At 42.6% G+C, this 23,568-nt stretch overlaps 2 protein-coding genes across 14 annotated transcripts in view; one reads left to right on the top strand and one right to left on the bottom strand.

Annotated features, from left to right (window-relative positions):
* Positions 1 to 4,741, top strand: part of DOCK7 (dedicator of cytokinesis 7) — a 96,941-nt gene extending 92,200 nt beyond the window's left edge. For all 12 annotated transcript variants that reach the window (XM_027883072.1, XM_027883073.1, XM_027883074.1 and 9 more), the window contains 4 exons: positions 767 to 910; positions 1,746 to 1,852; positions 2,444 to 2,611; positions 3,872 to 4,741. In XM_027883072.1, coding sequence (XP_027738873.1) covers positions 767 to 910; positions 1,746 to 1,852; positions 2,444 to 2,611; positions 3,872 to 3,914 — 462 coding nt within the window. In that variant the 3' untranslated portion in view covers positions 3,915 to 4,741. The remainder of the gene's footprint in view (positions 1 to 766; positions 911 to 1,745; positions 1,853 to 2,443; positions 2,612 to 3,871) is intronic.
* Positions 4,742 to 6,775: 2,034 nt separating this feature from the next.
* On the bottom strand, positions 6,776 to 19,395 carry USP1 (ubiquitin specific peptidase 1). 2 transcript variants are annotated; one of them, XM_027883086.1, is made up of 9 exons: positions 19,284 to 19,395; positions 18,885 to 19,072; positions 17,477 to 17,600; positions 17,031 to 17,138; positions 16,341 to 16,501; positions 15,013 to 15,725; positions 13,764 to 13,934; positions 12,483 to 12,684; positions 6,776 to 8,390 (listed from the first exon to the last, which is right to left on the bottom strand). In XM_027883086.1, exons 2-9 carry the CDS (start codon positions 19,043 to 19,045, stop codon positions 7,664 to 7,666), a joined length of 2,367 nt encoding a protein of 788 aa, XP_027738887.1. In that variant the 5' UTR covers positions 19,046 to 19,072; positions 19,284 to 19,395; the 3' UTR covers positions 6,776 to 7,663. The 2 variants fall into 2 exon arrangements, with proteins under 2 accessions (XP_027738887.1, XP_027738888.1); XM_027883087.1 differs by lacking the exon at positions 19,284 to 19,395 and having other exon boundaries at positions 18,885 to 19,103.
* Between the last annotated feature and the right edge of the window lie 4,173 nt (positions 19,396 to 23,568).

The following is a 23,568-nucleotide window of genomic DNA, read 5'->3' on the forward strand; positions in this document are numbered from 1 at the left end:
AGATGCCTGCATCTCGAGCTTAAGAAGGAGCTTATCCCGGCTCCTGTTCAACCCAAACTAAGCCCAGACTGATTTAGTGATGTATCTGCCCTGCCACCCCCAGCCCACAGCAGCTGGTTTGTGCAGGGACCCTTGGTGAGCTTTGTAGGCCAGGTTGGACGGGGCTTGGGCCAGCCTGGTCTAGTGGAAGGTGTTCCTGTCCATGACAGGGGGTGGAATGAGATAGGCTTTAAGTTCTCTTTCCAGCCAAACCATTCCATGATTCTGTGATAATGCAGGATGCTCCGTTCTGTTCTGCTTGATCAGTGTGCCCTTTGCTCTGTGTTGCAGCTCATCTGCATGACCCAAACAACCCTGAGCCAGTGGGGCCCTGGTCTTTGTAGAGAGATTTATCCATAGCTGAGTTAATTTTCCAAGGGTGAACAGGATCAGATGTGATCACTGGGGCACAATGAATGATACTTGGGGACTGGCAATGCTGTAACTGCTGGCTGCAGTCACCCAAAGAGGCACAAGTGCCACTTAAAAGACTCTCTGAAAGCTCTTGAGTACCCAGAAACACATCTAAAAATCAAACTTGGTCTTGATGTTCCTGAACCAGGGCTGAGACAATCTGTTTCTGCATTACTTCTGCTCAGACTGTCAGTCCTGTCGGTGTCCTCCCCCACTTGTGGCACCCCACGGTGCCCTGGGTGTTTCTGAAGGTCTGTGCCTGGTTGCCAGTCTCAGCCATAACAAACAGCCTCTATTCTGGCCTCCTCCTCAGATCATTTTGACCCCCATTGAAGTTGCCATCGAGGACATGCAGAAGAAAACACAGGAATTGGCTTTTGCCACCCACCAAGACCCTGCAGACCCAAAGATGCTGCAGATGGTGCTTCAGGGATCAGTAGGTACCACAGTGAATCAGGTGAGGATCACTCTCCAAGCTGGACGCTCTGGGATAGTACATACCACTCTGTGCCGTGCATGTGCCTTATTTCTGAATTATCCTGGAATTTTTTCCCCATTTACTCTATGGAATGTGTTTTAGGTCACTGGTAGGTCTAGAACAGCTGGTCTCAGTGATTTTGCCACTTGACTAGAAGTCCTGAAAATATTTAAGGTGCCTGGGAAGAGACGTCTTTCCCTCAGTTACAGGCCCCATCCTTGCACTCACAGTTCTTTTTGCCTGCTTCTCCTCCTCCCTATTTTATTGCTTTCCCTTTGGATAGCCAGGCTCTGGTTGGTGAAAGCAGTTTTGTGTCCAGTTGTGGGTTTTGAACAAAATGGAAAGCAAAACTAATGAGTGAACAGAGAAAAACTGAGGAAAAACTAAGGGAATGTGAATAAAGCACAATGCACAAACTGGAAAAAAACCAGCTGGAATTCTGAGTTCTGGATTGAGTTTGCAGTGCTGGCAAACACTTCTAGGGCTCCATCTGCATTGTTTAAACTTTGCCTTAGCTGTGAGTTGAGCAAACCTTGTCAGGAGTCCTTATAAAGGAAAACAACTGGAGAACATGTGCAGTTTCTCACACAGTTTTCCAAAAGCAGAGTTTTATTTAGAACAAAGAAAGCCCTAAAAGAGATTCAGTTGTGATGTTTGGTGGTTTACGCCAGATTTACCAGCTGCAGTTCTTCAAGATGCCTTTTGTAAGGAAATGCTGTGTTTTATGGATGTTTCTACGTGCATGATCTTTCTCCTGTGATTGGATACAACAGACAGTTCTGAGAAACTCACTTCTTCTCTGCTGCTCCTACAGGGACCATTAGAAGTTGCACAGGTTTTCTTGTCTGAGATACCCAACGATCCAAAGCTCTTCAGACATCACAACAAACTCCGGCTCTGTTTCAAAGACTTCACAAAAAGGTATGGAATGTGCTTCCCAAACCACCTGCAAACTGCAGACTCAGTACAGCATTTTTTACAAGCACTCTGAAATGTAAAAAAACCCCAAACAATTGAAATAAAAATGTTCCAAGCAAATAGATCCAGTGGCAATGCAGAATAAATGGCACTGCTGATACAGTTCCTTTCATACCCTTTATTTAAATTACATCTTTGCGAGTGGAAGAATTCGTGACGAACATCCCAGCCTGGTACTTACTAATCTTCCCTGATTCTATCCATCTCTAAATCCTCTGGGACTGAAAGTGGCTTTGTGAAGATCAGCTTTTCATTTCTCCTCAGAGAGAATAAACATAACTGGAGAGCAAATTACAATAAAAAAGGAGTTGTCACTCTGGAAGTGAAATGGAAATTGGAAATATGACACCCTCTCCTTCCCCCATGGACACCAGGAGGTTTAGCTGAGTGTTTATCACCCAAAAGACAAGATAGAAAAGGATTTTATGTCATCCCAGGGGAACAGAATGGATTTTTTTGTACTGTTAGATTAACAAATCTGCAGCAAACAGGTCCTTACAGCCGTGCCCAGGTTTCACAGGGTTTGTTTCCCAGGTGTGAAGACGCTCTGCGCAAGAACAAGAGCCTGATTGGGCCGGACCAGAAGGAATATCAGCGGGAGCTGGAGCGGAATTACCACCGGCTAAAGGAGGCCCTGCAGCCCCTCATAAACAGGAAGATCCCCCAGCTGTACAAGGCAGTGCTGCCAGTCACGTGCCACAGGTGGGTGTTTGATTTTCCCCTCTCAGCAGGGATAAGGAGAGTCAAAAACCAGGGACTGGGGTGTCTGATCTTCCCAGTGAACCTGCAAGCATCTCTTTGGTTTCAACTGTGGCTCTTTTGGCTGAGTCCATCCCTGTCCCCTCTGTCCTGCCTGAGAGCACATTCCCTTCCCAGCAGCTGTGGTAGGTGGTGTTTGCAATGCTCCTTTTTCTCCTTGGCTGTGACAGTTTTTTGTTTCCATCCCGCATCCCATTCTTCTTAGATGCAAAAACCCCCTCACTGTGGCAGGACTTTAACACCGGCTTATTCCCAGTGAAACTGGGATTAGTCGCTCCAGGGGCAGGCAGGGTGGAAAAATATATGGTGGAAGGCCAGGAAGGTGAAGTCTGGGCCTTTTGTTTGTCTGCAGTGAGACAGAACATAAAACCCTACTGGGAATCACAGGATCATAGAGGGGTTTGGGTTGGAAGGAACTGTAAAGCTCATCCAGTTCCACCCCTTGCCATGGACAGGGACACCTTGCATTATCCCAGGTTGCTCCAAGCTCCATCCTACCTGGCCTTGGACACTTCCAGGGAGGGGGAATCCACAACCTCCCTGGGTAAATCAGAGGATGAGGATCCATGAGGTCATGGATAAAGCAGGTCAAAGCCCATAGCAGAAATGTGGCCTTCCCTCCCTGTCCTGTCCAGATTTGGGATGTTTTAATCTCCCCCCAGATCATGCGCTGCTATCCTAGCTGCTCTCTGGAGGCAGTTTTCACCAGCTGGGAATGGTGAGAATACCAGTGCTTCCCTCCCTACCCAACTGGGAACTTCAGAAGCACTTTTGGCTGGGTAATTATCTAATCTTGTGAAATTCAGCCTGTGCAGGGAACCTAATACAGGTATGATATAGAATATCCCGAGAATCATGGAATATCCTGAGTTGGAAAGGACCCACAAAGACCTTCTAGTCCCACACCAGGTATTCCTGGCAAATTGCACTTATATCTGTATTTGAAAGACTTAAAAAAGATTTCGGTAGGGCAGGTGGTTTGTGCTGCTTCCCTTGTGTACACATGAATTAAACTGTCAGTTTTCTGGATGGTTGGATGGTCCCAGATCCAAACCCAATTCACTGGAAAAGCAATGAGTTAATGCCAATGGAGTTAATTTTTGTAGAAAACACTGGAAGTCAAGTACAGAGTCATTCATCTGATGAGGCTTCTTATTTCACCATGGAAAACCTGAGCTCATCATTGTATTTTCTCTCCCTCAGAGACTCCTTCAGCAGGATGAGCCTTCGCAAAATGGAAATCTAAACGAGTTAAAAACCAAAATAAAAAAAAAAAGCACTTAAAATTAAGGTTTTGAAAAGAAAAAGAGCCTTGTTATCAGCGCTGGGAATCAAAGAAGTTTTATTGTGAAATAAAACTTGGACTTCATCCTGGACATCCCACACACCTCTTCCTCCATCAAAGTGTTCAGTGGCCAAAAATCATTATGAATTGTCAAATGTAGACTTAACAATGTTTGGAAAAAAAAATCATGGCAGTGGTATCCAGAGTATTGGTGATGAGCTGTAAACTTACCTGTTTTTTAAGGCATTTTTATGACTCAAAGGTACACTAAACGCATTTACCTTTATTTATAGCGTTACCTAATGTTAAATTTATTTACTTTTAGTTCCTATATTTAATTTATATTAGGACCATACGCAAATGCATTTTGGAAATTTTTAATGTAGTGATGATGGTTATTTTGATGGTACTATTAAATATGTGAATGTTTACACTTTAATTCCCTGTGCATTGGACTTCAGAGCCCACCATCCCTGGGGAAAAAGTTCAGAGAAAGGTAAGTCTTATGGCATCACTTGTTAACATTTTTTATTATCCTTTTTCTTTGGTAACTTTGCTGCAAAGAAAAATAATTCCATCTGTAGCCAGCAGAAGGCTGGATGGAGGCACATGTTGGTACCACTTCACCTCCTCCAGTACCATGAGGTGGAGTTCCAGCTTGATTTCTGTGTGTACATGGTCATTTCCACCAGCTGGAAAGTCCAGACATCTCATCACTTGGAATTAGCAGTGTCCATGCAACCAAACTGTTTTGTTCCTTTTTTAATTTAAAACCTAGTTTCTTGGGGGAAAAAGAACATAAAATGATATCACAGTTAAAAGTGTACATAGAAAGCATTCTTTGCATTGCTGTTAATGTAAAGACGTGGTTAACAGCAGTGATTTTTGGGTCTAACACCACATTTGGAGGAAGCAGCAGATATGGAGCTGAGTATTCAACTCCTAAATCTGGTCCTTTATATTTGTCCTCTCTTGTGTTGAATAGTCCCTTGGAAGAGGTGGGATGTGACTGAACACAAGCTTATTCTCTCTATAGAAATACCTAAATGTGCATCTATATACATGAATACACACAAAAACTGAATTTGATAAACATACTCTTTATATATATTTATATATATATAAATAGAAGGAAAAATGGGTTTAAACATGAAGCGCACACCTTCCTGCAGCAGCAGTGAGGGTTTAGGTGGCGTCTTTGTTGTCCTCAATACTTAGTTCAAGTTGTTGGAAGTGCTGTGGCCAAGGGGTGCCTTGGGAAGGGACAGTTCTGCTGATTTTCCCTCCTTCTCCCAGGCTTTTATTCCAACAGCTTCACAGTGGTGGTGTTTTGGGGAGTGTTAAGTGTGTCCATCTTTGACCATTTCCCTGGAATATGAATAATCCTGAACTGGTTCTTTGTCATGGGATGTAACATAGGAGCACCTGCCTACAGAAAAGCTCTGACCTTTTAAGGGATATTTAAAGCCGAGGGGCGTTGACAAGATTGTGGAAGCATTAGAGGAGTCAGGGACTCTCATAATGGAAAATATTAAGGAAGGAGGGAGTGGCTTTGCAAGACATTTACAGGAACAGGCATTGAAAATATTTACACAGTGAAAAAGGGGGAATAAATCAAAATAAACATGAAAGAATGAAACTTTAATTTACAGCAGTCCTCTTCCAGGAGGGTTACGTGAGTTACTGCAGCAAGTGGCAAGTTCAGGAGGGTGGCAAGTGGTGCTCAAGTATATCTCAAAAAAACCCCACCCCCTGCTCCCTCTTCTCCCTGTGCCAGAGGAGTGTTTTTCATTCAGAATCTCTCTGTTCAGCTGCCACAAAGAATCTTCTCCCAAGCTTTATGCTATGATGGAAGACAGCTGGATCTTCCTCACATTTTGTTGAATATAATGGCATTTTGTTTCCTTGGAAACACTCCTGATTCTGCAGTTGAATGAAAAAGATAATTCTCGGGTCAGGTGTGGAAAAATAAACTTTCATTTGCAGGCTGAAATTCAGTAAACCTTAAAAAATTGCATTCTGTAATAGGATGGGGCTGCCCTTGCAAGGTAAGATCACTGTTATTTTTTTAATGTAGCTATTTCTTGGTTTAGACTCTGAAATTATTTATTATGATGCAATGCTTTGGAAAAGGAAAAGGTTGTAAGTGCATTTGTCATTCCAGCTTTTTTATCTAGGATATGCTGCAAAGTCAAGGCCTGTACAACAATCAGACGTTGTGCAGACACTAACATGGAAAATACACTAAAGATGCTTTTCCTGAGTTACCTCAAGTGTTCATACAACATTTTAATAAAAGGTTGTAAAAATTAAATATTGCAGAATGAACTAGGTAGAGGTTTTTAGGGCTTTTCCTGTAAATAAATTAATTTGTATTAGAAAAAGGTAAATATATCCCATAAACCAGGGCATACTCACATCCTGGACATCTTCCCTTGTCTCTCTACAATCTTCATGTCATTCCATCCATCCCATGACAATTAAACACTCACCCTGCTTTGTGTCATATTGGTTAAGACTCTGCCAGTTTATAGGATTCACCTTAAATTGTCTAACAATTTGGGATTTTCATCCCTAATGTTTAGTGCAAACATTTTTGGGTTTGCAATAATTACCTGTTTACCCTGAACCTCACACCTCTGGTTATCAAATGCCTTTAAATTAGGATCTGCTGTACAAGAATCAGTTAAAAAAACCCTATAGAATGTTATTTTTAAAATCTTCCATTTCTTTAAGACAATTTATCACCCTTTTTATAACTGTTCCTAAATCACTTCCGCTTTGTTTTTCCCCTTCCAACACAACAGTCTGATCTGGTGGTCTCAGATGAGTATCATAAGTTTTTTATTTCATATATACATTCTTAACAAAGCATCAAAGCCAAATGCTTTCATTTTCCTATTTTGCAGTGAGCTCAGGTACAAATTAACTGTTAAAAGGTCACCACTAAGTTCCAAACTCACCCAGACATATATGCAGATCAGAGGGCTCCACTCTTCAAAGTACAAAATTATTTTAATTACACTACACTCTGCCCCTGTGTTGAAGTATTAATCACTCCTATTTACACTTTGCCCTTTAACACCTATGCAACAAGATGCAAATCAGGCCAGTCAAGCATTTCTATGAAGTTCAGGTCCCTCCAATGCACTAAACAAGGTTCCAAGACCCTTTTCCTTGTGCTCTGAGTTGCACAAAGCAGGAAGGAAAAGGATCAGAATAAACCACATCAATTACCCAAAGACTAAATATGAAGTGTTACTTCCCAAGTTACAAAAATACACAACTTTTGGTGAAATTTGCTAGTTAATATACATTTACTCCAGGGTATGAATACAAATAAATTTTATTNAAAAGAAAAAAAAAAAAGAAAAAAAAAAAGAAGCTAATAATACAATAGGTATGTCTGAGACCTAGAGATGCATTAAAACCACTATTGGGTGCTGTAGGCTTTGTTTAGGATCTATACAAACTGGTATTTCTATAAGGTTGTAGCACTATTCTCCAGCAGAAAAGTTAATGTGTGAGTCAAGTTGTATGTCATGTTTTGTTAATTCAAGTTGAGCCACTTTACACTGAAGAAAAAGACCAAAAACATGAAGAATCAGTAGCTTCAAAAAACAAAACAGCCGTTTCTTCCAGGTAGTTTGGATGCAAATCAGACCAAGAGGTGTATGCAAATCCCAAATATTTACAGTCAAAGTACAGTATCACTCTACAATTTTCTTATAAAACAGTAGGTAAGGAGTCGATGTAGATGACGATGTCGGAGAAAGAGAATTCAGAAAGTCCTTTTCTTCTGTGACCTTCACTTCAGAGTCATCGAAGAGCAGCCACTTGCCCTCATACTCCTTGAGGCTCTGGAGCACATACAGAGCCTTGTTTTCCAGGCCGCTGGCTCCCACCCCGTTGGCCTCGCTGTGCTCCGCGCTGTGTTCTGCGCTCCCCGCGCTGCGCTCGGGGCTCCTGCTCTCCGTGACCACACTGAGGAACTTCTCGGGGTTGGCTGGTTTGTTGGGGTACAGGTCACAGTCAGACTTGCTCTTCTGCCCCCCGAGCAGTCCCACAGCTTCCACGTTCTTCTTGCTAAGGACCTTGCCCAGCTGGGTGGCACCATTGACCCTGAAGGAGACCTCACCGTCGTCGTAGTCGTCGCTCACGGCTCTGGCCTCCTCCTCGTTGAGCGGCTCCGGTTTGAGCACGGCGTACGTGGGGTTGGCCATGAAGGTGGCCCTGTCCAGCTCCAGGCTGCTGAGATCCGTGATCTTGACAGAGGCCGTGTAGTGTCCACTGCTGATGGTGATGCCGCTATGCATGACCACGGCAAATAATCCATAGGTGTCGTTGGTGGGCCTGGTGCTCCACTCCTCCAGGGACAGCTTGAGCGGCGTCAGCAGCGGAGTGTTGATCTTGGACAGGCCCCCGTAGCAGTCAAACCTTCACGAGGGAGACACAAGTTAAACTCTTTCCCAATAAACACCACTTTAGGGCCATAGGCCCATCTGTTATTTTCCACAAGTGATCAGGAGGAGTTTCTCCCTTCTCGCTTTGGATCACCAACATCTGTCCCAGGCATCCTGGTCAGTAAAGGCACTTTTATGACTGTATAATGGTAAATTTTGCAGCCTAGGAACTGTAAGTTTTAACAATTTAAGAGACTCCCTCTTTCTAAAGTATCAACTAAATTAATTTTTAAATAGTGATGATAAAAATAATTAGGCTAATTGTTATCATTCCTGATTCTATCCATGCACCAACACCTGCACCCCTCCCCAGACACCACTCTGCTTAAAAAAAGCAAAACAAAAACCTCAACAGCCAAGGCTGAAATAAGGAGGGCTGGGTTTTTTTCCCCTCCTGAAAGAGCCATTTGCTAAATAAAGAAATACAAATCTATTTTACTTTGAAGTAGCTTTAGTATGACTTAGAAAATCGGAGTGGTTTCTCTCAGATGCCCTCAGTGCACTGCCCCTGATGTGCACCTAGTAACACGTAACCAACACTTGCTACCAGGGATTCCTCATTACCTGTCCTGTGGTGGTCCATTTTTTCCAAGCAATTCTCTGGCTGATTTACTTGGAAAAGCATTTGGTATTCCAGAAATACTCAGCATTTTGTTCATAGTGCACAAATTTACCATGAGAAAAGTTTAAGTCCTTTCATTACAAGGATCTTCTACAGAGTTTGAAAAAAAAATATTACTGAATGATTCTGATCTTGATGAGTAACATATTGCATCAGCAAAAATTAATTAAGCTCTTTATTTAGTGATAGGTTGTGATGTCCTAATAGATTCCAGCGATGATTCACTTCTTGCTCAACTTTCAGGGTGTTGTAGGGAAAAATCCAGGGAAATACAGGCAAGCCCTGTAAAACTGAGGTTCCAAAGATCTCACTGCTATTATCCTCAGAAAAATTATCTCAAATCCAAGGAAATTGTAGCTATAGCATAACTGCAGTAACAGACTCTTGTTTTCCTGTGTTTAGTTTTGATTCTGCTTCTCATCATTTCACTCGTGTTCACAGCCATAAACCCTGATAAACACATTTACACACACATAGATCCTCAGTCACGTCACTCCCATTAAATGAAATCTCACTTTAGACCTAAGCTTACCATAAACATTTGACTCCACCAAAAGGAAAACAAAGAGCATATAATCAGAAATAATAAAACTTAAATCTTCTGAAAATCCCTATTGTTAGTAGCCAGAAATAGAGATATGCAGAAGAAAGTCAAGGAACAGAGAAACTGCTTGCTGATACTCCAGATCAGAAATCCAGTTCCACTCAAGCACGCTGGGACAATCATATTCACACAGAACAGTAGAAAGCAGGCTCTGCCTTTCTTCTGAATGAGATCCAGCATCAAAGATTTGGAGAGGAGGAAAGAAAGAAGAGAGGAAATTTTTTCTAGTAGTTTTTTCCTCTTCTTAAAGATAAGAATCTGAAGACAGAAAAATTGCATGCTAAGTACTCTGCCTGCTCTGACTGATGCACTTCACACAGAGCAAACCTGACTACAGCTACATCTTTTGAGGCTATAAATTAACTTTACCCACTGTACTCCATTTCACAAAACAAAAAGCTGATTTTCTCACCAACTGCTAAATTTCCATAGTGGAAATGCTTAATTGCATATTACCAGTTACACATTTCTCCTTAAGAGCTTTGCAGCCTGAGCACATATGGCCTATGATTTTTCCCCCCCACACACACTTGCCAAAGAGAATTACTCATCCCCAGGCAAGTAGATTTTCACACTGGTTGCTTTATTTTAAAACAAACACTTTGAAAACCAGCATTTAGGAAACATGAATAAAGTTCCTATTAACTGCAAATATTGACATTACCCTTCATTTCTCTTTATTTATTTACAACTCAGTCATCAGAGAACTCAGTAGAGCACAACTGAGCAGACAACATTTCCAAATTTTTATGGGAGCTAAGGGAAGGTGTATGAAGATGCTTAGTTTAAAAATTTAAGTGTCTGAAGCCAGTAAAACAGTTTGTTACTACTTTTAGCAATGGCATGGTTTTGTCCAAGATAAAACATTTAAGTAAAAAGCCAGAGAACTCTTCTAAGCGGTTTCAGCTTCATCACTGACTCCAGTTGTACACTGAATTTTCCACTCTGACTTCCTTAATCTCTGGTTGCCAGCCCTTGGCAGAAAATGTCTGGCATGACTGAGGACACGGGAGGAAAACCACAACAGACTGGATTCTGACCTGGATATTGGTCTGAGTATTTTGGAGCAAGGACCTGAAGGCTGTCAGGACAGAAGAAGAGGTGAGTGGCTCAGGAGATGGCTGGTTAACCTGAAAGTGCTTCCCCAGGGAAACAAAAACATAGGAAATAGAGGAGCAAATGGAAGATAATATTCAGGTTTCCTTTCAGATTGTATTTTTTTCAATAGCCTGTAAACATACCAGGATTCCATCCCACATCAAGCGCTACTCAATAATACAAGGGGATTTTTAAGTGTGCAACTTTAAGTCAATATCTATTAAGTCAATATTTAAGTCAAATATTATGGACATCAATGACAAGAAAATTTTGTATGTTATGATCCTGGACTTGTATGAGAAGACATTGCAGAGACAGAGGAAGCTTCCTTTCTACTTTGTCAGAAACCTGGATATTCCTAAAAAAATACTACAAATGGGCAGTGAGAAATGCACCTTTAACAATCTTAGCAAACTACCTGTAAAAAAGTAACAATACCATCCTCAGCACTGGATATGTTACAAATCTTTAACTGACCACAGTTACCAGCACTTGCTTAGAGAGCATCCTCTGACAAATCATTTGACAACTTAGATGTGGTATTTTTGTCTAAAATATTGGTGACATGAATAGTATAAACTAAATTCCATGGCAGACATCATGCCTGAAGCTTCCTGCTGGTGAGGTGGCTCTGAAGGTCTAAAGCCAAGTGAGGGGGAAATGCAGCACACAGGGAACTTGGGGGATAAAAGGCCAAACTAATTTGTGCCTAAAAATCTTACAGTCCATCCCAAAGGCTCAGAGGCTGCAATAAATGGTGTGCCAGTTTCCTAGAGGATCTGGGAGAATATTTTATAGTTCTAAGAATTTTCTGCTGATGATGCTGTCATTTTTCGTTATTTAAATCTCAGTGGAGAAATGGAGTTTACTGCAAAATGCTGAGTATAAATTGTCATGACACTGATTTGTGTAAGGACATTACTGCAAGGATGAGGTTTTCTTTGGGTTTTCCCAGAGAAAATCCCTAAATTCTTAAGTATGAAAAAAAACAAACAAAACCACTCACAACTGCTTTCAAAACATAAGAATTACTACAGTTCTAATATCAAACACTGATTGTTCAGTAGTTGAATGTCAGTGAGGCTGATATTACTGTATTTTTAAATTAATTGATCAGTTTTTTGGTGTGTTAGCTCTTTAAAATATTTATCTGTCAATTTTTCCACCTCAGATTTCAGTGCTCACATTCAGGTAGAGAGCACTAAAATTTGTATTGTAAAAACTGTAAAAAAATTGTACTAAAAGTATTTTTTAAGGAATTGATCAATTTTGGGTAATGACTGTTAGCTCTTTAAAATGTTTAACTCCTGATTATTATTATTCCCCGCTTACATTCATTTTTTTAGTACTTACATTCAGGTAGAGACTGGCTGTGACCATAAAATTCAGATTTGTTCTAATTACTTGTTCTGTTATAGTACTTAAAGCTGCCTCTAAACTCAAAGGGACAGGTGATATTTAAAGTTTTAAGAAAGAACAATAAATCAGGCTGTTTTTTAAGAGTACAGCCAAAATATTTTTGTCAAGAAGTCTCCTAAAAGACAATTTTCCTGCAGGTGATTTCTGCCACTGCTCCTAAGAACAAAAAGCCTTTATGGAATCAGGGGCTGCATCCCAGCCATTTAAGTTAATTTCAATCTGGAAATCTGCTTTTGGCAAAGTTACAAAGCATTTTCAACTCCTGTGATATGATTTCCCTTCCTCCAGGACACTGTTTCATAACACAGTCAATGCATACTCACTCCAAGCCACTGGCAGCAAAGCACTTCAAGTGAATTGTTATAACTTCGGGCATTTTATCGAATAAAAGGCTGCGCTCGGCTTCCGTGTAGTGATGGCAGTTCTCACAGAAATATTTGTCCTCTCCCACAATCCTCTCCACTGAGGCAAACTGTGAAATTGCCCATTTCAGAGTCTTCGTTTCTGTTTTTGGCTCTGGAGAAACTAGAAAAGAGAATAGTTACATTTACGTTCACAGACAGGCCAATATTTACATTTCCAAAGCGTCCGACCAGAACAACAACAACACAAAACATGTCAAAGACAGGCTCAAAAACAACAACACTGTAAAGAACACTCAGTATGTGTGAAATAGATGTATTTGAATCTTTGGAGCATTTCAGGAAGGGTTGAAAAGATCTCTTTCTTCAAATCTAAGATTTTTCCAAAGCTTGTTTCAGATAACACAGAGTAATTCTACTACCATGTCTGGAAATTGGGTCCATGAATTTCACTTATTAGGGCAAACATCCAAAATAACCAGAAAGTTCCCTTTCACTTCTTACATTTTGCCTCCCCTGCCACCCTCACACTGTTGACAGGATCACCTACACTGACAGCAGCATTTTACACATGAACATTTCCCCACACATTTTACTCTGAGTCCTTCACCAAAATGGGGAGTAAAGGCAGCAAAAGTTGCTCCAAATTAATTCCATGGGAACTAAAATTAATTCCCTTAAGATTCTCCATTTCAAAATTTAGTATTATAATGCTTACTTTTTAAAACACCTAAAAACTATGAATAGATCAATAAAATTTGTGAAAGAGACCAGAGAATTAACATTCACAAAGATAAAACAAATGCTATCAAGGCAAAAACAATAAAAAATTTTTAGAGTAGTTAACAAAAAAAGCTGGGTTCTCATTTAATTTTGAGGAAAAAGTGCAAATATTTCTTTTAAGAAGAAAAAGCAGAAAAATTCCTTATCCAGGAAGAAAGAGAAGACCTACATCAAAGAAAATACTTATTTATAAGCAGGAAAACATGTACCTAAGTGAAGGACTGTAAGCAGTCCATGCTACAGTGTTAAGATTTGGAACAATTTTAATATTATCTGGATCTGTCAACAGTATCAGCACTGTGTTTCCAAAGTCTAAAGTTAATCAGGACAGGAGATAAGAGCCTCTAATTTTAGTCAGCACAAACAGAAGCCATGTTCCTTGATAACCACAGCACTGTCCTTCCCTGTGGCTGGCTGAGGCAGAAACACCTCACACCCCTTTCTGAGACAATTACTTACTTTCAGAACTCTCTTCAGCTTTAGAAAGTTCATCTTCTTGCACTGGAACACTGATGTCCTGAAAATCTTCTCTCCTTTCAGTAAAGCACTCGCACTCCAAACACCTTGTTCTCAGCACTAACTGGCCCTGGAACAGTTTCTCCACCAGTTCAAAGACAGCCAGTTCTGTACCTAGAGAAAGTACAAGTCACATCACTGAGCAAGTTGCGCTTTCTTCCAAACACTATCTTTGGCTATCCGTAGAAAATCACTATGTTAGAGCCACAGCCTATTGGGGATCCCACATCAGAATTAAAACTATGTATCACATGCAGTTTTCAGACTACCATCCACCAGTAAGTAAATACAGAGCCTCTGTCTCTTGGCCCTCAAACTTTAATTTCTGTTTTAAGATTGGGTACTTGTTTTATATTTCAAGTGTGGCATTCTGCAATATTTGTCATCAATGCACTGACTTAGTATGGACTATCAGCCTCCTCAAGGAGCGTCACATGTGTGGGTTTGGCTGGTTTCTATTTATTCTCAGTCCTCTCCTCCGATACTTTCTAAATTTGTTGGCCAGTTTTGGTCAAATCTGCTGAAGAAATGCAGATCTCAAAGATTCTGCATTCCTTCAATTTTTTATAAAAATTGGTGGATGGGTCAGAAAGTTCCAAATTGGTAATTACTGAATTCATACTGAGCCCCTTCTCTCAGCAGGTACCTTGTTTCATTGACACAAAATCCATACCTGCCAGCTAATTAGAATATGTAATACATCCTGTGTCCTTCCTAGTTCTTGGGAATGTTGGGAATATGGGAGAAAACTTAACAATAGGGAGGGAAGGAGAGAATATTATTTGTAAACTTGGGCACAAAGCCATGGCCAATGGAGTTTAATTCTGTTTGCTCCTGACCATCATCTTCCTTTAAATCTTGAATCCATTTGCTATGTCTATGGATGACAAAAATTAGAGATAATACAAACCTGGCAGTGTTCTGCCTTTTTTTTCTTTTTATACATATACATTGTACAATGATTACAGAATGTTAGAGGAATACCTCGAGATCTAAGCTAAACAGGTCAAGTTATAAAAAAAAATTACAAACACATATAAAAATAAATTCCTGTTCCTAAAAATCTTCTTCAATTCCTGAAAATCTAATTTTGTGGTTAGAGCTCTGCAAGCTGTGCAGTCTGAAGACTGACTTCCCACGCATTGTACTTTCTTAATCATACTAATTTTAAGCCCATCACTTGTGCACCAACCTTCCTTTTTTGGTTCTTTTTCAGTTCGCTTTTCATGGTGGTTTTCCACAGGAGATGCCGGTTCATGATATTCTTCTTTACTGTCACCATTTTCACACTTGGCAGATGACTCTTCGAGCTCACAGTCATATTCTTTCCCTGGGTCTTTGGATCCCAGGTTTGTAGTTAATTTTCCTAGACTATAAAATTTGGACAGAATGCTGGGCTGCTTGCACGAGGATTTTAACCAGTTTAACCTAAGCCGTGACTTCTTCTGCGTGGGCTTTGCGCCCTCGCTGTCCCCAGAGCACTTGGCGATGGCGTCGCTTTGGGTTTCCAACTTTTCCCCTGTCGCTTTCCTCTTTGACCTGGTCTGCCTTTGATTTTCCTCTGCTGCAGTTTGCTCTTTTGACACTTTGGATTTTTTCTTGGCGTTGCCACCCTCGGCGTCACTTTTCCTTTTCCCATGTCCCTTGAGCAGCTTGTCCTCGGACGCGTCTCCGTCATGGCTGCTCGGAGCGGGATCCTCCTCCTCGGCAGCGCTGCCAGTCCCGTTGCTCTCAGGGTTTGGGTTGAGTTTTTCCTCCAATTTAGATGCAGGTTCCTCCATGGGCAGTTTGTTCAACTCTTCCTTCTTCAGCAGCTGACATGTTTCCTGGATGTTTCCCAGGATACACTGCAAGACTTCCTGGGCATCGTGCTGCAGGTACCCTTCATACATGGGGTTCAGCTCTCTAGGGAAAAGAAACAAGCAGAGCAACGAGGATTAGTTATTCTTCGCTAACTGGGTAACATGATTTGAGATTTAAATTAGGCATTTAGTCAGAAAAGTCATGGAGGGTCCTGTCTAGGCCTAGAGAGAAGCCCTCCCTGTCACAGAGTCATAGGAAAGTTCAGCCTTAGGCATTTAAACACAGACTGAATTGCAACCCAGTGGTACAGCTTCTCAGGTCAAAGAGAAAATCCTTCCCCATCCCTGGAAGTGTTCAAGGCCAGGTTGGATGGAGCTTGGAACAACCTGTGATAGTGAATGGTGTCCCTGCCCATGGCAGGGGGTAGAACTGGATGATCTTTAAGGTCCCTCCCAACCAAACCATTCCCAAGTTCTATGACACTTCTGTACCTAAAGCTAAGCACCATTTTAAACTCTCTTCTGCATTCTTACAAAGTTAAAATTTACTTCAGGCTTCTGACATCACGGACATAACAATAAGCACAAAACCTTTACTTCGTACAAGGCCACCCGAAATTTAAGATCCTCTGCCTTCCACCAGCCTCTGAAGCTGTGCAATGGGAACAACCTGGAAATGTCAGGAGCAAACCCTGACAACGTTTAGGGTGATTTGTACCTGAGGGTGTTCAGGAGCCTTCGGGGCTGAGTAGCAAGTTCATCTGTGTACTTTTCTGGGTTTAGGAGAAAACTGGCTTGAAGCTGTTCAACTGACAGAATCAAGGAGTGCAAGCTGCAGATGAGCTCATAACTTGCCAGGGGATCTTCCTTACAACTTGCCTGCAATAACAATGTAAAAAGAAAAAAACACTTGCAGTTTTGTCTGTAACAAGTTAACTTTTCTCTCCTGCCCTCCCTTAGTTTTCTTAGGGAATTTGACAGGGTTTTTGTGTGCCATGGGAAGCAGGTGGGTTTCAGGCAATATATTGTTCTTTTCGAAGTAGAAAACAAACATAAAAGCCAAATTAGCCATTATTTTAAACCCCCAAACCATCCTTGCCCAAACTCCCATTTCCATCCACTCAAAGTAATGTATCATAATTATCTTAATGCCAAAAGCATGATGAGATATCTTCTCAAATTTCTTCTGTTAAACTTTAAGACTTGGGCTTACAAGTTTACAGACCTTCAGAACACTCATGTTTGAACACAAGTTCAAAACAACTCAAATATATCTTTTACTGAAGTAACACTGTAGAAAAAAATGCTGAAAAATTTGTTAAGAACAGAAGAAATTAGTTAGATTTTCACTATACTCCCTTGCATGCAGCCTTACTTACAAAGTAAAGAACATGTGGAGATTTGTTACCTTTTCTGCCTTTTGCTCTCCTTCATCCTTCAAAGATTCTTTCTTCTTTGAAATGATGTTATATAAATGTTTTACTCCAGTTTTAAAACCAGGACAGAAATATAATACCTGAAAGCAACAGTTGAAAACAGGAGAATAACTTGAGTAAGAGGTTACTCCACATAGAAATCCACATTTATGATCCAGCCAGCTCTGCACCTCCCCAGGCTGTGCACAGCACACAAAGATCCAGGATTTTTCACAGCAGGGAGGAGCCCTGAGTATGGAAACTGAAGAATTACCCAATCAGGACAACCTACATTTCCTGCAGCAACATTTTTTTTCCCCCACACTGTAATTAGATTCCCTTCATACTACAGCCAGACATCCATGGAATATCAAACTACAAATCTCACCCACTTGTGCTTAACCAAAAAAACCGTTTGTGAGGTCCCCCTTGCCCTCACCTGCAGGACACTGTTCAGGTAACAGGTGTTCCCCAGGTTGTTCAAGCCCACAAAAGGCAACATGTTGTCTTTTTTCTCACAGCTGACAAGGGAGGGAGGCTGTGCTGCAGGAACGACCTGGTCACTGTGGAACAGAGAAAACAGGGAGTAAAGAGACAGCTTTGGAAAAGGACTCCTTCACTTCCCATCTCAGAGCCAACCGACACAATTCATCACTAAGATACACAGCTCAAAATCACATCAAAGTGTGTCTGAGAGTGTCTATATTCACGCTAGGAACTCAAACACAAACTCCTCAGCTAAAACACCACCCAAAAATAAACAATTTTACAAAAATCAGGCAAATCTGCTGTTAGTCCCAACACATACTTTTCAAGTAGTATCAGGAAACCGAATAAAGGAACAACAACAAAAAAAAAAGTTCACTTTTAAATATTTTTGTACTTTTTTTTTTCATTCCTAAGGTACAAAAACATGTCTAGAACATATTTTCTATCCCTCTGCCATGTTCCAGAGTCACATAATTTCTGGATGCAAAGCAAAAAAGATAAAAGTAGAAAAACAAAATTAAAACAAACTAATGAACCTGACACATAATATACTAATTATCATTATTATTAATCACTGATATAAGTGATTAATGCACTGTACTGACACAACAGAACCAAATTTTTAAGACTCCAACTATTTCTAACTGACCACAATCAAGCAACATTGCTTTTTCCCATTAAACCCCCCCATTAGCAAAGAAATGGGTTGATAGATTTGCTCAGGGCTTGAAAAGCCCCAATGAATGACAGGCAGCACCACAACCAATTCATTTCCTTGCAGCAGAAACAGCCTTTAAAATCCAACATCTTTTCATTAAGACTCATCTCACAAAAAGTTACATTTAATATAAATAATAATATAAATACCTCAGCAGCAGAGTAACTACTTATATAAACTTAAACAAAGCAAATTCTCGAAGTGATCATAAAGTTTTTGCCAACTGAAGACATCCACAGTGTGGCAAAGTTGTTTCCTTAAGACAGTTGTAGAAACTGGTTATAGTGATTATTTAGCTTTAAAAGAGAGTCACTTATTCAAGTAATCCCTAAAGTTTGTGCCAACTAAACATCCACAGCGTCACAAACTTATTTTCTCCAAAAAGTTATAAAAAAATCGGTTATCATGATTACTTTGTTCAGTTTGATTAAGTTGGGTCGAGGGTTAACTAAATTTAAACGCACGTTAATTTAATTTTCAGCGCACGTTATTTCAGCCTTCAGCGCACGTTAATTTAATTTAGCGCGCGCTGCAGCGCACATTTATACACGAACACGAAACTGAGCCGAGTGGAAGGACTGAGCATCGCCGGACCTACACGACACCGCCACAAAACAAACTTCTCCCGCGCGGCACTCACATCTCGGCGCCTCTGAACTCCGCGCCCTTCTGCTCATTTTCCTGCGCCTCGGTAAAATCCAGCGCTCTCTTCGCCTCCTTCTTCTGGAAGAGCTTCAGCGACAGCCTGTTCTTCCTGCCGGGGCTGGCCCTGGCGGTGTCGGCGGGCAGGACGCCGGGCATGGCTGGAGCGGGGCGCGGCGCTCACACCTGGCGCGCACACACACACACACGCGCACACCAGGCGCCATTTACTCTCCGCGGGGGCCCCCCCCGCCGCCCGCCGCCCCGGGCTCGGGCCGCCCCCCCGCGCCCCCCGCATGTCCCCCCGCGGCCGGCGGGCCCCGGGCGGGCGGCGCGGCCGCTGCCCCCCCTCTCTCCCGTCCCTCCCTCCCCGTCCGTCCGTCCCTCCCTCACTCACCGCTACATCGCGGCCCCGCTCCCGCTCGCCGTTGCCATGGAGACCGCGGGCCGCGCGCCCGCAAACTTGGCGCGTTTTTTTCCGCGCGCCCGCGAGGACCCCCCCCCCCCCCCCCCCCCCCCCCCCCCCCCCCCCCCCCCCCCCCCCCCCCCCCCCCCCCCCCCCCCCCCCCCCCCCCCCCCCCCCCCCCCCCCCCCCCCCCCCCCCCCCCCCCCCCCCCCCCCGCGCCGCCCGCCCCGCGGGAACGCCGGAGATGGAGCGCGCCGCGGGACGAGCGCAGCAGCGAAGAGCCGCGCGGAGCGGCGAAGGGGGGCGCGCAGGGAGCTGGCGGTGACACCAGAGGAGCCTCGATGGCAGAGCGTCGCCAGCAGCAGGGCGGCAGGCCCGCCGCCGCATCAGGCAGCGCGGCGAACAGCCCGCCAGGGGTCCTGGCTGAGCGCGCGCGGGCGCTGGTAACGGCCCGGCCAAAGGGCTGTCGGGCTCGGGCTGTACCATTGCGAGGGGACAGCGCGGCTCCCACCCCCGCCCGCGCGCGGTGGATCGGTCCCGCTTTGGCCACGCCTCCCAAGCCGACTCAGCCAATCAGAGGCGGCGGCTCCACCCGCCCTGAGGGCCCTCGGGTTGGTTCCGCCCCAGCCCCGCATGGCGGTCCCGGGGCCCTGTCTGTGGGGCTGTCCCGCGCTTTGCGTGGCCGTAAAGCAAGCGTTCCACGTGTAGTCCCCGTCAGATCCCAGCTAAAAAGGCTTTACCAGCACAGCTGTGGAGAGGGCAATAAATTATAGTTATCACCGAAGCTGATAAGGCAGCAAAGATGCTGGGACAGATCAGTACGCTCAAAAAAGATGGAATGTGGGAAAATGCTATAGATTAGTCCATTCTGCTCTTTAAAACTGGCCCCTCCAGGACCAGTTTATGCATTGCTGACAGAAAACCTTTATAAATTCTGTGAGTGACTCAGTCTGAGGATGGTCAGGAGTCAATATGTTTGTAGCTCCACATCCGTCGCAGATCCATCACACTCTTTAGAAAAAAGACCCCTTTCTAACTAAGACTTTTTTCTTTTTCTTTTTTTTTTTTTTTTAACCTGTCTTAACTATATAATTTGTTTTCAAGAAAAAAATCTCTGACAGACTAATGCAAGGTGGTAAAATACATTTTTTATCTGTGGAAGTGTATCAAAGTAAGTGCCAGTTCTGTGCTTAAAGACAACTGCGCTTTCTTTTAAGAAAAACAATGAAATAGTTTAAATCTACTGTCAGTCTTGTATCCAAGCAACTGTCTGTGGGGGACACAATCATCCTGTTTATATGAAAGGCCCCAATAGTTTGTTTTGGTTTTACTTGCTGTGAATTAACAAGGTCTTGTCTTTATATATTTGGTGGGTTCAGTATTTCACAAATTCATCTGGCTCTGAAAATTGCTCTTTTATTTCCTCCATGAAAGGGCTTGGATTTTTCACATTTCTCCTTGAGACCCAGAAGAATAATCCAAGTCCAGCTATGATGCTCTGTGGTTTCATATCGCCCTAAAAGGTCGGGAATCTTTTCAAGATTCATCTTTTATCCTGAGGATAAGGAACTCCATGTGCCAGTCACACTTTTTAAACACTGATGTTAATTTTTTAAGCCTCTGAACCACAGTTGTTTATTCCACTGGAAAACTGTTCTAAACCATTTTTAAGTTATTCACATAAGATATTTTATAGGATTAGTTTCATAACTGACTTCGAACTATGCCCAGACCTAGGCCTTGGGGAGAGTTACCCCAAATTTGAGCTCTCCAAAGCTGAAGTTCCCCAGGACAAACCCCTGCTACCTCTCCTCAGCGTGGCACTGTGCTGCCTGCTGAGTACTGAAGCAAACTAAACCACCACAAAATCACACACTTTTTTTTGCAATCTTGCAATTTTTAGATGTTTTTAACACTGCTTCATGAATTCATTGTTACTACATATAGGTCATATTCGTATGAATTATGGCAGGAATTATGTCTCTTCCAACAATCATAGACATGCTCGCTGCTTTCATTTACAAATAGAATTTCTCTAAATTATGGGTGAAATATCCACATATTCCCACAAATCCATCACCCAAGAACCAAAGTTCAGATTCCCAAGGTATATGTTGACCTAAAGATCTAGTTCCTTGGCCTGTGGGATCTCCAGAGCTACTGCATTCCCACTCAGCGTCGCTGGATTTCCCAACAGGAGCTCTGTGATATGAACTTTAGCTCCACTTAGCAAACATTGCCTGAAGTCACTGCAGTTAATAGACACTCAGGACTACAGAGGTTCTTTTGTATGACACAAGAGCCTTATCCAGGTGGGTGGTGCCCAGAAGTCATGGAACTGCTTGGTTGATTAATAATGTTTCAGTAAGTCTGTTACACTGCCGGTTTGAGTCATCAGCTGAGGAGTCACTTCACTGGGAGCTGGAAGGCGCTGGACAATGAAACTCGTGGTTGCAAGGAGACAGGGTGAAATCTCTGAGTGTTTGGACCTTGAATCAGTAAAAGACTGGAATAAACTCCGAGGGCAGGGGCCCAGTTGCTCCAGGTTTCTTGCGTGTGATACAAAAGCACATTCACACAGATCTCAAGTCCAGTGCCACAACCAAGGCTGTTCATCTCAATAAAAGTGTGTCCTGTCCAGTGTGTGGTTTGCCATCTGCTTTAACAAACATGAGAAAAGACGATTTATATCCAAGGATTTCACCACCTGAGGGTCTAATTCTGTATGTCGAGTAATTCCTAATTCCATGTGTTAGCTAAGCTCCAGTTCTACTTGTACCTAGGACCACCATTGGTGACTTAAGAAGGCCAAGCTTTGGATGTAAAGTCAGGCTTGTGGACATTTACAAGCTTGTACTGTAACTTTCATGGGCAGTGACTGAGTGAAGGAGGGAAGGGATATGTTTGCTGAGTATTTTTGAGGGACTGGAAGTGCACACAGCATTTTCACAGGGTGGTTATGGTTCTTTGGTCTAATTAAGTCAACTCAGTTTTCATAGGTATAATGCTTATTTGAATCAACAAATGCATCTGCCACACAACCAGACATAAAGAAGCCCCAGACAGTGGAGCACCTCTCAGAAAACTCAGCACGTTTGGAACAACTTTACCTGCCCTTTTTCCACAGTGTGGTGTCACCTTCCAAATGCTCCCATTAAAGAGGCCTCTGTGCCATCCTGTGCTGAGCTGTTGTGCAGCCTAGCAGAGCTACATGTCAGGTCTGCTTACTGAATTATTAAAATTCAAATTCCTCTTTTTTTTTCTTTTTCTACTGGTAATTTCATTTGATTATGTATAACCCTTACCCTGCTCTAAATAATTTCTCTCCTTTAACATACTCACAAATTTCTTCCTAGTTCCTCATCATTGTTATTTTGATCAAGCCATACATCTGTCTTTTTTATCTCCTCTAAGTTAGTTCTCTCCAGCTTCAAAAGACAAAGCCAATATCATTATAAGAGATATCCTGATTGATTATTACGTTTCCCCTCTGTCACCTGTATGGTAAACTGGGGTAAAATCTTAGCTGAAAGTCTGCCAACTAATTGTTTTTTAAAATTTGAAGTACAGTCACACCTCTGCCTGTGCTTTCTTAGACAGCTACATTTCTGCATCAACTGTAATTCCAGTCCAGGTCATTGTTGTATCCAAAATTTTAAGGCACACGAAGCTCTCCAGGCAGTGTCACCGCTTGGCATGCCCAGGACAGCCTGGCTTGCATTATAAAATACCCCTAAAGCCATGATTTATTTTTAAACAGCAAACGCAGGGGAAGCAGAAGCTCCTCTTGTTGGGAAGAAGCTTCACCCACCAGCCTGACATGGTGCTGTGCTGCCTAAGAGACACCCACGCAGCTCCATCTCAAACCAACCATCCAGCAGCTCCTTCCCACCTAGGAAAAGCCCTCAGCTCCACGAAACCTACTCTTCACCAACCTCTCACCCTCTCAAATTTCTATGCCCCCTCTTAAAATATGGCTCCCTGACACTAGTGAATGCATGGACATTTTTTCCAGCAGGAAAACCTTCTGTTTAAATGTAAGGAAACGGGGATTATTTCTTTGCTGTATCTCTCCAAAAGCAGAGTCACACCTAATTAAATATTTATGGCAGCTTAGCATGCTCCATAAAGGAGCTGTTGTCTAGAAGCCTCTGAAGTTCCAGCTCTGTACAGTCAAGAAGTATTTCAGGCACAGGCCAAAGAGGGAGCAGGTGCAGGAGGCAGTGATTCCTTACATACAGACCCAAGGCATTCCAATGTGCAAGATTAAATTATG

Source organism: Empidonax traillii, unplaced genomic scaffold, assembly GCF_003031625.1.
Source record: "Empidonax traillii isolate 1590-97213 ecotype Southwest subspecies unplaced genomic scaffold, ASM303162v1 scaffold118:size1038473, whole genome shotgun sequence".
Taxonomy (NCBI): Eukaryota; Metazoa; Chordata; class Aves; order Passeriformes; family Tyrannidae; genus Empidonax; species Empidonax traillii.